The 16794-nt window shown below is 39.2% G+C and overlaps 1 protein-coding gene across 2 annotated transcripts in view; it reads right to left on the bottom strand.

The window, feature by feature from the left end:
- htr4 (5-hydroxytryptamine receptor 4) overlaps nucleotides 1–16794 on the bottom strand; it is a 109887-nt gene that overhangs the window by 82500 nt on the left and 10593 nt on the right. For both annotated transcript variants that reach the window (XM_016289621.1, XM_016289622.1), the window contains exon 2: nucleotides 6991–7072. In XM_016289621.1, the coding sequence (XP_016145107.1) occupies nucleotides 6991–7072 (82 nt within the window). The remainder of the gene's footprint in view (nucleotides 1–6990; nucleotides 7073–16794) is intronic.

Here is a 16794-nt window from a genome sequence, read left to right as displayed (position 1 = left end):
CTATGCTATTTCAGAAGGTCTTTTGCTTTAAAGCTATTAGGGTATTGGGATTTTGCTTGCTTGTTAGGGCTTATCTAGTGTTCAATATCATGTTTGTCGCTAGACTTGCTTGTTGCTATAATTTATAAAGAGATTACTTTACTGTTTGTTATTCTGTTGACTCAGTATACTTATTTTCCCACCAGATACCACTGTGACCAAGAATAAACCACATACTTGCACTTACTTCTTAAAAACGTTTTTAGAAAAGGCATGCGATTTGTTTCATTGGCCGATCCTGTCAGGATTATGGACTATTCTGTGTGTGTTTTTGCCCGTGACCCAGTTTCTTCCTCATGTTGATTGTGTTAATTTGATTCCAGGTGTGTCTCGTTCCTCCCCAATTATCCTGCCTTTAAAAGCTCTAGTCCTTTCTGTTCTTGTTTGTCGGGTCTACTTGTTGAATGTCCTCCTTGTTCTTGGTTTTCCTGTAGATCATTAAAGACGGTGTTATTCAAGTACTCCTTGTTTCCTCGTTCTTTGCTCCCCGAGTGAATTGTGACAGAAGACCCGACCGATACAGTTATCTCCGTTTGTACCCTCCGTTTTGTTTCTCTTTTTACTCAGTTTTTTGTTTCCGTTGTGTGCCCAATGGATCCCCTCCTTCGCCCCGAATTCATCCTCCTCCTGCTGGAGCAGGGGGAAAATTCGCTCGAGGGTTATACCAGACTGTTTCTGGCTGTGGCCCATCTCACCACCTATCCGGAAAACGCTCTGCGCGTTCTATGACGCCAGCCTCAACAGCGCGTGCAGAGCACCGTCGTCCGAAGATGGCCCTCGAGCTGAATTCGCCGCCTTTGTGGAGTGGACACTGGCGAGAAATGGATATCTGTTCCCAGCCGGTTCCCAGAAATTAATCGCCAGTGCCACTCCCGACCCAGAGCCCAACCCACCATGTCCCTGATATGCGGAGCGCATGCCCGAGCCCACCGCTGACGGAGAGCCAGAGCCCGCCGCGACCGGCGAGCCATCGCTAGAGAGAGCGACAGAGCGCAGGATCGCCGCGGAGCCAGATGCCGTGATGTCAGTCAAGGTGTGTGAGCCGGCAACAACGCCTGCCACGAGGGAGAAAGCCATGGACGGTGTGAGCGCGGAGAGGAGCTCCGCCCCCTGCACGGTGGCTGAGGGTGAGCTGAGTATGGCGGGGCGAAAGTGCCAAAAGGATGAGGAAAGGGTTCCAGCCCCTGAATTCAGTTCAGGTGCCCTCCAGTGCCCGCTCCTAGAAAGCGCCCTCCTGTGGCCACTCCTCGAAAATGCCTGCCCTCCCACTCACTCAGCTTCGCCCCCTGCACCGCGGCTGAGGGTGAGCGGAGTATGGCGGGGCGAAAGTGCCAAAAGGACAAGGAAATTGAATTCAGTTCAGAGCGCCCTCCAGTGCCCGCTCCTAGAAAGCGCCCTCCTGTGGCCGCTCCTCGAAAATGCCCGCCTTCCCGCCCGCTCCAGCCTCCTCCATGGCTGTCATCTGGCAGCCCCTCTGCTCACTCTCAGCCCACCATCATTGCGGTGCGAGCCCCGCGGGACTGCCATCCTCCAGCGTCGCCGTGGCTGGAGTCTCCCTGGACTCTGCCTCCGAGGCCTGGACGCCGCCTCGGCCCGTTGAACCGTCGGCTCCACCATGGCTCCTAGCTCCCTCCTCACCGTCGTGGCCCGGCAGTCCACAAGCTCTGCCAGGCTCCCTCGTCCCCCCCGGCTCTGCCTTGGTCTGCGCCTCGGGACTCCACTCCTCTGGCTTCGCTTCGCCCTCTGTCCCTCTGGCTCTTTCATCCCCTCGGCTCCACCTCAGTCCTCGGTTGCTCCGGCTTCACCGCGGCCTCCCGGTTCCACATCTCCGTGTCGATCACCTGAGCCATCTGCTCCGCCTAGGACCTCCGGATCCTCCCCGTTGCCCTGGCTCTCCGCCTCGGGCTCCTTCACCACTTGCTCCGCCGCCGTTGGTTGGCCCCCTGGAGTCAGCGACCGTGGCTCCTCCCTCTGTCGGTTCCACCGTGGGTCGACATCATGGCTGTGGCCTGGGTCCTGCTGTGCTCCTCTTGCTCCGGGTCCCTCCTGGCTCCTCCCTCCTTCGTCGCCCCCCTGGTCTCTGTCTGTCGGCTTCCTCCCGGATATCCGTCCTCCTCCGGAACCTCCTCCCAAGTTCCCACCCACACCTCCCTGTGTTGTTGCTACGGTGCGAGGACGCACCTTCCGCAGACGTTATGTCAGGATTATGGACTATTCTGTGTGTGTTTTTGCCCCTGTGACCCAGTTTCTTCCTCATGTTGATTGTGTTAATTTGATTCCAGGTGTGTCTTGTTCCTCCCCATTATCCCCTATTTAAATTATAGATTTAAAAGCCATAGTCCTTTTTGTTCTTGTTTGTCGGGTCTACTTGTTGAATGTCTTCCTTGTTCTCGGTTTTCCTGTGGATTATTAAAAACTGTGTTATTCAAGTACTCCTCGTTCCTTGCTTCCCGAGTAAATTGTGACCGATTCGAAGAAGAAAAATAAATGTGCTCAACAATTTGGGATTAAGTGGGTTACAATAATGATCTGAACAAACCGCTAGAGATTTTACAGTACATAGAGCCAAACTATATGATCAGAATATCATCTTTTGACTTGAACCAGTAAGCAGCAAACTAGTAGCGACTACCAAAAACACCCTAGAAATCACTTAGCCCTGGAAGGCATCCAAAACCCCCTCACATCGTAGGCGAACATCAGAAAAAGTAAAAACTATCATTTTAACATAGAAGCCTACATTAATCAATGTTGCCTAAGACTATAAAGTGTTGGAACAACTTATCGTTTGATCAACTAAACTAAATCGTTCCTCCAAAACCAGCATCAAAGACTAGCTGCTGTTTGTTTCTGGCCATGTTATCATTATTTCAGCTGGAAATCTCCAGGGCGAGGTTGACTATGTGTCCGGCTGGATTTGTCGCTGCAGAGCAGATCCAGTAGATAATCCAAGAAAGCTGGGCTTCCATTTGAGCAGCACTGGGGTTTCCCGTCCCCTGAGGCCTCGTTCTGACCGCTCCGAGCCGCTGGAGAAGAGCCAGCTCACACCGAGGTGTCCTCTTTCTGCTCTGTCTGCCTCGGCTAACACAGAAATGTACGTAATACACCAGAGACAGTGCACCTTTAGTTATAGAGATTATATATAACCAGGGCTAGTCTTGTGTAACACAAAATGAAATTGTATTGTATGGAACGTTTCAGACGGGGGCATGAATTGTGCATGACTTCTCTCCACTGCATCTCATTAAGAGGGAGTCAGGTCATCTATATCAAAGACTCGTCACCCCGCTCATAGCAGCAGTTTACAGGTCGCTTCAATAGTAAAGTTCACAATAGCGGGGTAATTTGCAGGTAGAGCTGCAGGGATCAAAAGGCTGTGACATCTCTAAAATAGCATGTCTGAACATGTTCAAGCAAAGAAAGGAAAGAAGAGTCTTTCATTCTCATTTCATTTCATTCTCATGTCTGAGTCTTTCATTCTCATTTAATGTTCGCTTCAAGGCATCTCTTCCACTTTGGGCTGTGTGCTCTTTTAGAAAATAACTTCTACTAAAAAAAACAAGAGTTTTTTGTGAAACAATACCTGCATTACAGAAGAATTCTGTCATTTTTCTGAAACATCATTTTCTCCACATATCAAATTGCATGTCGTGTGGAAATGGTGGAAATGACAGTGATGAAAATGACATTTTAAAAACTTTTGGAATAAAAAACCTGACTCCTTTGTGTGGCTAAAAACAATTTCACTGCTTGCATTTAACAATTAAAAAAAATACATCTCATATTTCACCTTAAGCTCTTTACTAACACTGTTGTTTCCTTAGTGTAACCAAGTATACTAACTTACTAATAAAAAAATTAATTGTTGATAAAACTTTCATGAAGGGAAACTGTTAGTCAAAAACAGTTAACTTGTGCAAAATCATTATTTAAAAAAAGGTCTGGGAGAAGGGTAAAACAACAAAAAATAAGTAGTAAGTAAATAAATAAATACACTTTTAAATAGATAAATGTAATTGCAAATAAATAAATAACTAAAACTAAATAAATAAATAAATATCATTGTAAGTAAATAAATAAAAATAAATAAACATAAAATAAAATAAATGTTGTTTTAATAAAAATCAACCCCTAGGAAAAAATAACAGTGCCTCAAATATACTGAAACACCCATTAACATCGATTCAACTCAATCTTCATGCACACTGGGATTTACCTCTCACGATGATGCAGACGACAGGCTCTACTCATAAAATGATTATCTTTAAATTTAATTCTGCAGTGGTACCATCATTCTTTCTAAATTTATGCCTGCTCTGATTAACGTTACCATATGATGACAGTTTCAAAACACAACATCAAAGAATTCCTCGTCTAAGCATGCCAAAGACCCAGAATAACCTCTGCTGTCTTCTTCAGCATACACTGCAGTCAATTCCAAGACACTCTGGAGGGATTATTCAAGAGGAGTGCTGATCCAGAGTGCCATACACAGTAACAGAGGGATAAGGAGTACGGCCTTCCCCAGAGAGAGGGACATTCTGCAGATAAGCTACTGAAAGGAGGAAGATATTGCCATGTGGTTTGTTGTGATATCGAGCACACGGTGATATCAGTGATGTTTGCCAGTATAAATGAAAATGTTTGGAGAGACAATGCATCCTCCACGAGAAAGTGTTACGCTGCGGGTGCAGCGATGATCACACACTCAGACTGCGGTGTTGTGTTTCCACAATGGGGGATTTGACAGCTTTGTTAGACATGCTAGAACTCCAACTCACCGAGAGCTGGATTGCCGCCGGAGCTTGTCTTGCTTTACCTATACTTTCATTTGGTTTGTAAGGTTCCTGAATAAATCTCCCTGTCTTTTTCTCACATTTCAAATTTCAGTAGTGGAATTTAAAACTACTTCCTTCCGCCACCAATTCAAATATTAAATTCATAGTTTAACAGCTGAGTCCAAGCCTCTGCTACTAATTCAAAAACTAGTAACGAAGGAATGTTGAGCTGCTTCATTGAAAACGTATTGTATTACTGTATTAAAAGCTCACCGTATTATGTAGAGTATAATGAGAAAGATACGTCTGATACAGCATTCATTTTTCACCTCAATCTTATATTCACAATAAAACATTACTTTGAATGTATGCAGAGGAAAACGATATCTTTGTCGTACTATCCTTTCATCTGTTAAGGGTGATTTCCAATGACAGCGTTGTTCAGTGCATTTGTTATCTGCGTCTTACAAGGTGTTGTTGAAAGTAAAAATAACTTCCTTGTTTACAACCCTGTTTCAGTCTCTTTCAAAATAAAAGTCTTTGCTACCGACTCATAAAGGCAGTCTCTTATCGCCATCTAATGGCAGAAAAATGCAACTAAACACAGACTGCTTCTCAATACCAAATACTATTATTAAATACTACTATTATTTGTATAAAATAGGCTATTATTTATTGAAAAATACATTTAATAAACACCAACAGCCATTATAAATTTTGCTAAGCAATTCAAAAGTACATAGGCAGTGCTCTGATACAACACTGAATTTAGATAAAATATAAAGCCATTAGACTTTGTCCTCAGCTAAAACTATTTGCTCTGGAACAAATAATGGATTAATGAGACAAAGGACTGCCTGTTATATTTACCCAAAACGAATATCTCATGTTTAACCACTATAGATACATCAGAGCCAGTGGCAAATTCCAGAAGAACTGACTGAGGCGACGCAGCTCTCAGCGGGTTCATAAATGCTGAACGTCTCCAAAAACGTCAAAGCAAATTTTTAAATAGATGTTATCTTTATAAACATACAGCATATTTGAAGTTAAAAAAAACTACATTCTCACCTAAAGACATTCAGTGACACAAAAACAGTAGGAATTTGATAATTATAGTGGGGTTGGTTGTCCTTAATGAGACAAAGGACTGCCTGTTATATTTACCCAAAACGAATATCTCATGTTTAACCACTATAGATACGTCAGAGCCAGTGGCAAATTCCAGAAGAACTGACTGAGGCGACGCAGCTCTCAGCGGGTTCATAAATGCTGAACGTCTCCAAAAACGTCAAAGCAAATTTTTAAATAGATGTTATCTTTATAAACATACAGCATATTTGAAGTTTAAAAAAAACTACATTCTCACCTAAAGACATTCAGTGACACAAAAACAGTAGGAATTTGATAATTATAGTGGGGTTGGTTGTCCGCCAAGACAGTTGCTGTGAGAAATGCCTCAAGCAGAGAGATACAAATGATGAAACAAAATATTACATGGCTGAATCTACCTCTCAGCTATCAGATTCAAGGACCAGAAGTAACTGTTTTGTATAAAATTCCTCTCACATTCATAAATGATCAGTTATGATTAAAACCATTACACCTCTCCTCAGCACTCTGAGCGTAAACATAAACATAACAGCACCGTAACATGACAACAACATGAAGATCACTGGACACTGAGCGATGAGGAACACACACTCAGTGCTATTTATAAGCATCATTACTGTATTGTTTAGTGCTGTGAGACTCCAGTGATGTTACAGGACACTGAGGGTTTGTAAGCAGATACCGGAAGAGAAAGCTGATGCCAACATAGGAAAACAATATTTCCTCTGTCCTGCTGAGCAAACAGGCCCGAATCCTCTGGAGACCTTCAAGTCCCCTGATGCTGAAGTAGATTCCCCAGAAATCCCAGAGAGACTGCATTCCTGTAATTTCTGAGGGAACCAGTGCATTTACAGCAGTGACATTTCAAAAAAGGAGATCGTTGAGGTGAACATATGGTCGTATGTCAATGTTGCGCCAAGCAAGTGGATTCATACAAAGGCCTCAGGCGGGTTAAAACACTTTTTACTGATTTATGCATGAACCAGGTCTATTTATAAACCATCTTGGGCCTCGAGGTCGGCTACAACATGCTAAAGGAAAAGACAGATGATGATCTAACCTCTCATTTGTATCTACTTCTTCCATCTCAGGCATCTGGCCGGTGGAACTCAGATTCATGTACCCGTAGATGTGGAGCGGCCCTGCGAAATGAGGAGAAACAGAGGTTATGGTGATGGAGCGGTGAGGACACAGCATCTGTTTTAACTCATAAATTATCAGTTTATTTCACGCTGGCTGTTGTCATGATTTGCTGTTGTAGTTTTCTCTGTACAGATGACAAAAATAGCTGCTCAATGAAATCGGGTCAGCCTAAATTTAAAAGGAAGGAAAATACATCAGGGGATGATGTGTGTTATCTATTAACCTCGGGATCAATATGAGAGACCGGCTGTAACGTGGCAGGAAAAAAATTTACAACTGTTGTTGAATGTCAAGTGTCGCAGAGGAGGGTAAAATGACTTATGAGCTCGGCAGCCTGGTTTTGTGAAAACAAGGAACGTGATAGAAAAGCAAGTCCTTTTCAGGGGCTTAAAAGAGAAGAAAATGAATGCATAGTTTCTAGACCTTTTGACCAATTAATTTGAATGCATTATTCATGGCATTTCCAGTTCTAGTACATAAGGATTTAAAAAATATCTTTACAAAGAATGCACTCGAAAAGAGCAAAAATTATTTATATTCACTACAGAAAGCTCCATGGTATCCCAAGGCCTGGAAATTAAACATAAATGTTTTGTTTTTGCATGGGAACCCTGCTGATAGACTCTCAGTTGTTATTGGTTTAACTTAGATGCACGACAAACACTGCTGATTGCATGGGCGTGGAGAACTCAGAGTTAACGAGTTAAGAGTTTCTTCAAGTCTGTTATGAACTCAACCCCCAGTGCGCTAAACAATAAGTTCAAGGCTTACATAAAAACCTTAATGGCCATATTTAAAACCAAGTTTTACTCTGCATGGCCAAGGTAAATTAGGTCACTTACTGTATTACATTGTACATTACGATGACACATAATCTCTTGAAAATTAATATAGCCTTTTTCCTGCATTCTCATGTGGCAGAAGGAACAATATAATCTCATTTAAAGAGATAGTTCAACCAAAAATGAAAAGTCTGCCATCATTTATTCAACCTATTAATGTTCCAAACATGACATCTAATTTATGGCATATTTGAACGTGCATAAACACAGAGCAATATCTGAATGTAAAAACTTTCATGTGAACAACTTTTAGTCAATTAATCACAAACAGCTGCATAAGTAATACAGAGTATTTTTGGTGCTTTCCCCCCCATTTTTGTAACTCAACCTCATCCATCCCCAGTCACATTCATTGAGTAGGAAAGAGTACCATAAGAGGGTACATTACTGTGGCACATTGAGGCTGTTTTGTTTTTAATGCATGTCAAAAGAGGAGAAGCTGCAGTACACTGAATAACTGCTTCTGTAAGGAAAATCAACAAACTAAATATTTAGGCCTAAATTAAGGATTTTTACATTTGAATTTCATTTAAAATTAAATCCATTTGGATTACACACTTGTTACATAATCAAAGTAATAAAGTTAATAGGATGCATATTTATCAAACAGGTAAGAATTTCCCTAATAGTAATAATAAACTGAATGTTAAATAAATACAATATGTATTGTATTATTATATGTATAGGACGATTCTAATGTCCCGATGATTATGGGGGGGGTGGGGGGGTTCTACAGAGGGACCATTTTTGTGAATCATAAAATAAGCTCTTAAGACTTCACTCAAGTTCCAAGGGCCCTTTGAGAGGTTTGATTCATTCAGCAGGAGAGAGCTCCATGTCGAATGAATCGTCTCCTGTTTTCTTTCACATCTGAAGCAAGGAGATTTGTAACTGCAATAAGTGTCTGGGTTCGGCACATGCACAGACGTATAAATCCATGCTGGCACAATAAGAGCAGCTCTGCAGTTGGGAAGCATGCCCATGTGAAACACACACACATATACACAGACAGAGAGAGTGAGAGGGTCTGTTAAAGGTTTACAGTAAACGTGGCTGGACTGGTGGGATTCTCATCATCGTCAGCTCTGCCTGAGAGGAGAATTCCAGCATGAGCCCACCAACGTGGATGTTACACCTCCAGACAGGACACAAGTCTCCCGGTTAGTGGCCAGTTAGTCTGTGTTTTACATTCTCCTGATGTCCAAACAGGCACATGAGGGGCTACCCATTGACACCTAGAACACTGAAGCGTTTCCTTCCTGAACAAATCATTTGAATCAATGATTCGATGATCCATTCCTTTCTAAATGAATCAGCAATTTTAAAGGAATTGTTTGAAAGAATGATTCAATTAATCACTCATTTAGACAGGGACATTGGTTTTGGTGCCATATTAATTTATCCATAACTAGCCGAAACCAACCAAGGTATGAGCACAAAAACACATGCAGCAAAATATAATTTAATTATCGTTAGCAAAAAATCCCAATATTGAGATATCATTTTTTTTGTCAATATCGCACACCACTACATACATAAAAAGGATATGAGTTCTGACATAATCTAATAAACATAGACACACGTGAAGAAATGACTAAAGCTAACAGCACCTGAAACAGCTGGCCAAATGCCATTAGTTTTAGCACATGCCAAACATACGCCAAAGTCATAAAACACAGACACGGTTTCTTGTAACTAAGAGTCCCTTTCGATTTTTATTTGCTTGCAAGTGACTTCAAAAGCCATTTAAAATGGGAGTGAATTAAATAAACCGGATGCTTATGAAATCTGAAAGCTACAAAATGTGCTTGGCCCACAAGAGGCTTTCTAATCTACTCTAGAGTGCCACATAAAAATGGAGAGGAAAAAAACTAACTCTGGAGTATTCTCAATTCAGCTCCTTTAGAAGCAAATCTTGACATAGTCAATTCAGAAAAGCAGCGCATATCACACAGCTCAGTTTAATTAAAATATTACGTGTTTTAACCTTCAAGTAGACACATTCACAAAGGGCGTGCAGAAGATGCATAAAATGTTAAATGTGGAGGTGTCACTGCTGCTGCTAAGTGATACCGGACTAAGAATAATATTTCATTTTTTTGACGGCATGCCACAGACTCTGGCACATTTTGATATTGCAAGCTGGTGAAAAATGCTAGCTTTATTCTTATTGGCGGAGCACATGTTGATTTTTTTAAAGGAACAGTGACCCTGAAAATTTCAACTGATAGCTTTGTGAGAGTAACAGACCAAAATTCAAGTTGTTACTCAATGAAAATCGTCCTTTTGTCATAATGAGAAAGCAGGTTTGACATCAAACATCATTGGTTCTTGTGTGTCTTGTATGCAGCAGGTTTAAATATGTGCAAATGCCAATATTCTTTTGAGAGCTATAAAGGTAAAACATTTTTTTTAAAGAAAATTGTGATATGAGGAAGAAAAATAATGACAGAATGTTAATTTCTTTGTTCATCAAACAAGGTATCTACTAGCACCTGCATATTTATACAACTGTCAAATTTTAGATTTGTACTGAAATGAAAGTTTTAGAGTAGTGGTTGACCGATATTGGTTTTTTGACAGCCGATGGCGATATCTTGAAAAGCAGGGTGACCGATAGCCGATATAAAGCCGATATAATTTTATTTATTTTAATTAATGTTTAAGAAATTTGAAATCATTTGAAAATTGATTAAAAAGTAAATGTGTTAAATAAACATACTTTTACTTTAGATGACAAAGTATTCTCACAAATAAATAAATATTTAATAAAAAATATAATAAAAAAAGGAAGTGTAACCAACAGGGCACTCAGTATTCTGGGAAGTTTGTGTGCATTGGGATGTGGGAATCATATTTTTTCAAAGGTAACACAGTGGAAATGACATGAATATGGCAGTGGGCAAATGCATAAAGCGCAGCATAATTTGAAATCACTAGTTTAAAGTTTGTCTAACGCGCATCTCCAGTGAAGCTGAACTCTCCACCTGTCCGCATTCAATTCACACGGATCGACCGTCACGCAGAGAACATGCGATCATTCAGGATACAAATACACACTTCACAAGATCTCACTACTGGATCTGACTACGTTTGCAAGCTTTGTGAAACTAAATGTTCATTAGTCATTCAAAGATTTGTTTAAATGATATAAATGCATATTTGCTGAATGCTGACGACAAACAAGAAAGTATTATAATGTTTGCTTTTCTATTACTAATAATATAAAAGCAATCATTATAATACTTTCTGTATACATTTTAATTCCTTTGTTTAACCGTTCTATCTGATTATTAGACAGACTTCTATCCATAGACAGAATTAGACAGAATTCTGTCTTCTATTAGACAGAATTGTTAACGACGACAGCACTGTGCTCAGGCCGCTGTCAGCGCCGTCAAAATAAAAGTCCCGCCTCGAACGCATCGGCCAAACAGGAAAACTTATCGGCCAATGCTGATATTTTAAAAACGCCAAATATCGGCCGATATATCGGCATTGGCGATATATCGGTCGACCGCTAGTTTAGAGGGCCCCTTCTGGTCTATGTGGGTGGTTCTTGGCCAGAATAAACTGCAGAATTCATATTTTATGCTACACAAGACTTGGCTGCATGATATAAAGTCAATATGAAACAGGACCTTTCACTCCTTTTTTTCCAAGTGAAACAGGATAATCAACAAAGAAAAAAAATACTCAATTTTATCTATCAGGAATTGACAGGGTCATGAAATGTAGGTGTTAGTAAGAGGGTTTCATGACGTCAGTTTAAAAGGAAAGTTATTTTGAAGGCAGAGCAAAACATTACATTTTAATAGATGATGAATTTTTATTTGGAACAGTGTGCACCAATGTTTATCTTTAAATATACATGTATCAAAAAATAAAAACTATATAATTTCCACAAAAATATTAAACCGCATTTCCACAAAATAAATGTTTTCTTTGAGCAGCAAATCAGCATATTACAATGATTTCTGATGGAACATGTGACACTGAAGACTGGAAGTGATGATGATGAAAATTCAGCTTTGCAACAGGAATAAATTATATTTTAAAATATAACCAAATAGAAAACCGTTATTTGAAATTGTAATCATTTTTAACATTATTACAGTTTTTCCTATATTTTTGATTAAATAACTGCAGCCTTGGTGAGCAGAAGAGACTTGCAAAAACAAAGTATTTTACAGATCCCATTATATTTTTCAATATCAGCCCCAGTTTTTCAAAAAGTACAAGACACTAACCAGAGCAACATACATTCTTTCACGTGGATCACAGATACACGACTTCTCTCAGGTAAACTCAATCTCCTGGCTCAAAATTGAAGGATCTTTTGAATTTGAGGCACCGACTCAGCCACCCACTGAAAACTGAGAAGGCCTTTCAAACTTTCCTCCATCTCAATAAAACGTGCCTCGCTGAGTCAGCCCTCTCCAGCGGGCAGATTGAATTACCGCTGGAGACCGTCTCCCAGATGTGAGGAGGGTCTCCAGCACCTGAGGTTCTCCCAGTACAGCGCTCTGCGAGTAATGGAGAGAGAAATGAGTGCAGAGAAAAGCTCTCCTTTCCAAATGAGACTCATCGTTATGCTTGAGGCTGTGTAACGCTCCGAGGAATTTCACATTTCATTTGAATGCAAATTTTGGGTTTAATGATGATCTGGGGCATCTACTCTTTTAAACCCTTGCATCTGCTGATTCTCTGGAATGTAGTTTTAGTGCCAATCATTTGTCGTTGGTTTGCTCAGATTAAGGCGAGTTGTTCTATATTAAAATTTTTCACCTTAACTTTTACTTTGTAAATTACTAATTGCTTACAGTTTAATGCCATAACTTGCCAAAAATGGGACATTTATAGAAACATTTACAAATGCTTCTCAGAAAAGTCGATTAAATAGCTTGTTTGTTTTTGATATCACGTGCTGCATAAGAATCAATGTTTTGTTAAAACACATAGACATGTGTCTGCTCGGGAAATGTTATGTAATATCTTTTTGAAGCTGGTCAATTGTGTTGAGTGCTGTAACGGGAAATGATGGGAGATAAATTTCCCACAATATCAGGTACAACTTAAACTGCACTCAAAAAACACTCAGCATGCTGTCGCTGTTTAGAAGAGACATATTGAACCCCTCCATGCAGCAATTACTGAGCAGTGACCGCCAGTTCTTTGAATGGTAGGAAAAGAGGAAAAAAAACAGACATGAGACCACTTTAATATCTCAATTATGTCTTCTTGATGCTAGGGAGATCAAATTAAGAGCAAAAGCATCTTCTTACCCATATTCAATATCTGCATTTACACTATACTTGGCGAAACAACCCAAGGTAGACGTACTAATCTGGGAAAGCGTCCACCTGAGGGAATATCCGATCTGTGCACTTACATGACAGATGCAAATGCATGTACAGTATCTGATTAATATCTTATATGGTCTTTGAAATACTTCAAAGACCAAATGATTCATTTTGTAGCTCTAAAACTTGCTAATGGTTAAAAATCCATATAGATAGTTTTCAAATCTACATCCGATAGTTTTTCTGGTTTGCTGTAGAAATATTGTTCCTTGTTAGAGTGTGTTAATTTCAACATTCACGAATAGATTTTTACATTTTAAAGTTACTTCTGTTAACATAAGTTAATGAACTATGAACGGCGTTTCTTTCACATCTCTTATATCATATTATTATTATTAGTAAACCTTTTTTTTTTAAAGTTTTTAAGGAATAATCTTTTACAATTTTCCTCTGTTTTAATTTGAACTGTAAACCTGTAAAGTTTTGTTGTGCAAAACGTTGTATATATATTTTTTTTTGTTGTTGTTGTTGTTGTTGTTGTTGTTTTTGTTTTGTTTTTTGCCTCATTTGACCTCCGTTTCTATAATAAATTCTGAAAAATCTGAAAGAAAAAAAAAAACATTTCAGAAGGCCCTTTTATTATTTAAAAATTATGTTGTTTTTCAGTTTCAGTTAATTAGACTTGATTCACTTTATTCAACTGATTGATTATGAAAATTGAATTAAAATGGAATCCAGAAGAACTAAAAAGTAAGACACGCATGGAATTTGGAAAAAAATCAATGAAAAAAAATGTATTTCATAGGGCCCCAAGTAGTTTTGTTAAACCTTTAATACATTGTTGTTAATATGTATACGTTTCATGATTTTAATGAATTAGACATGTTTTTTTTAAATGCTAAAATTAAAATGTAACATTTTCTCACAGGAGTCCAGAAAAATTAAAATGGAAAAAAATCATTGGAAAAAAAAAATTTTATTAAGGAAAATATTTAATGGAAATTGGGAAAAAATAAAACACATTTTAAAGTACCCCATTCAAGCCTAGTGGGCTACCTAAGTAGACATAATTTTTTGGGCATCATCATAGCTCAGCCACTTCGGTCACTGACCAAATCTGAATCAGCATGTTTGGGGAATAAATAGAATGTTATGATGCCCAACAAATGCTGTTTAGCTGGAAGCTGAACGAGCTTTAAAACAGCCACTGACTGCAGGGACTCTGAACTGAATGAACATGACAAGATCCAGAGCAAAGAAAAACTCCATGAGAGACTCTAGGTGACGAATTATTCATCACAGCAGCCAGTCAAGCATGTCTTCTCAGAGGGTTTTAACTCAAGATGGACTGTCATCCTGTCCTCAAAAGCCCAGTGAAAGGCATTTCAGAAGTAGAAACATGTTACTTTGCATCTTGCAGTTGCTTTATGGTTCAGTTAGTCAACACAAGGGAGTCCTTGCTGTGATAAATTCACTTTCTTGTGCATGAACTCAAGGCAAGCTGTTTATTTTGATCTACACCCAGTTAGGTATATACGCTGAACTGAAGTAAATGCTTTCACAGATAATATTCCTCAAACAGACCCCAAAGTAAAAGCCTTACTAATAAAATACAATTATAAGCACAGACAAATGGGATTGTTCCAATGCTGCAATTACTGCCTCGGGCAGGCAGAGAAAATGAAATGCTGATTTGAAATGAGCATGCTGATTGTCTTGCATCTTAAACGGATAAAATGGATAAGGTGTACCAAAGTAATGCTCTCTCAATGTCCTCTGGCCAGATTATAACCTTGCAAAATGTGAGAATGAATTAGTGTCACATTCCTCCGTGAGTCTGTGTAGTCAACAAATTTCCTCTGAGAACACACTCATTTTACTATTCTGTTAGCCAACCGAGACTGTCCATGAAGGAGCTCATCTGTTATTTGTTCCACTTATTATTTGCAGTAAAGTGTGAAACCAAGATTGAAGTAATGTAATTCATGGAATTGGTTGAAATTAATTTCAGAATGTTTGCAGTCATCATTCTCTGTCTAGGGTTGCCAACTTTTTACAACCAAAAATGGGACAGGAAATGGAAAACTGGCAGTATGGATATGTTATCAAAAAGTGCTGTATGTAATTTTTTTTTTTACTACTAAATCACAAAAATACCTTAATATGTTTGCAGATATTTAGGAAGCATAGTTCACATACTTGCTTCTCTGAAAAACAATTCTACAGCCAGTTATTCTACTTTGAAATGTGTGTTCCGTGTCAGAATGTCTGTTTTTGTTTTGGCCTGTGTGATTCCGCCCACTGCCACTTTACCCAATAGTATTTCAACACACTGGTTTGCCAGTTGTTGGAAAACACAGCATATTGCAGCTATGAAAGCCAGCAAACGAGCTGGGCCAGTGATTTCAGATTCTACCCGACCTAAAAGGCCCCAGCATCCATCTAAAAAGCTCTGTGACCAGAGGAATATTAAAACGTTGAATTAAAAATGTACAGTGTAAGGCTCATCATCAATCTGGCAACCCGTGTGAGCATCGAGTCTGAGGAAGAGGGGTGGGAGAAACGGCTCTCTCTAATATTTTTAATTTGGACTGCAGAACCCATTTCAACCTCTAGCTGTCAATATTACATACTGCATCTTTTCATGTGGTGGAGATGGTGAAATTTGCCGAAACATGCTGAACATTTTAAATGATTAATTGTCCAAAATTTCACTTTCAGCTTGATTGAGAAGATCACCGTCTTCACTGTCACCTAAAAACACTATTTCTGAGGCAAAATTGTAGTTTGTGGATCAGAGGATCAGTTGTGACTTGAATAAAAACTGATACTTTGGGAATTTCATATGAAATCTTAAAAAATATATAATAATATTTCAATAATTTTCTTTATCACAAGACACATTTAAAGGGGATACGTTAAAAAATGGAAATCTGTTTTATTATAAAATCAACTGAGACATACAAGTGCCCACAGTTGAAAAAGACAAAAAGCGATGTTCAGCCTAACACAGGACAATTTGCTAATTAGGCTTGTCGTTATGCACACCAATCCTGCAAATTAGCACAGATTTGAGAGTTGACTATTTATGTGTCCTTATAAAAAAGTTTAAGCAATCCTTTATTCTTCTTCACCAATAACTGCAATTATTGTGAATATCTTTTGTAATTTTCTGTCATATCATTTCAATTCACGGAGGGTTTAATAATAGCAACCATGTTTCTCAGCTCTCCTATCTACTGAGCTGAGATCTCAATTTGCAGGCATTGAAGGTGAGCTCCTGCCAGTTTCATACATAAGTGAACGAGAAGAACCACTGACGTCAGGACAGATATTGCTCTAGCTTGCCTGCCTGGACTGAAATGGCAGACTAATGCCAGAGTGATATTCAGTAATATATTTTAAAATCAATCCTGTTGAAATTAGAGATGCACCGATTGCAATTCTCTTGGCCGATTCCGATTTCCAATTTTTTTTGTTAGTGTGATCTGCCGATACCAATTTTTGCCGATTCCGATTTTCTTTCTAAGAACTATAATTGACAGCATATACAAACAAAAATCTACTTTTCTTCAA

The sequence above is a fragment of the Sinocyclocheilus grahami genome, unplaced genomic scaffold (assembly GCF_001515645.1).
Source record: "Sinocyclocheilus grahami isolate Dianchi unplaced genomic scaffold, SAMN03320097.WGS_v1.1 scaffold250.1, whole genome shotgun sequence".
NCBI lineage: Eukaryota > Metazoa > Chordata > Actinopteri > Cypriniformes > Cyprinidae > Sinocyclocheilus > Sinocyclocheilus grahami.
This window is presented reverse-complemented; position numbering and strand designations above follow the sequence as displayed.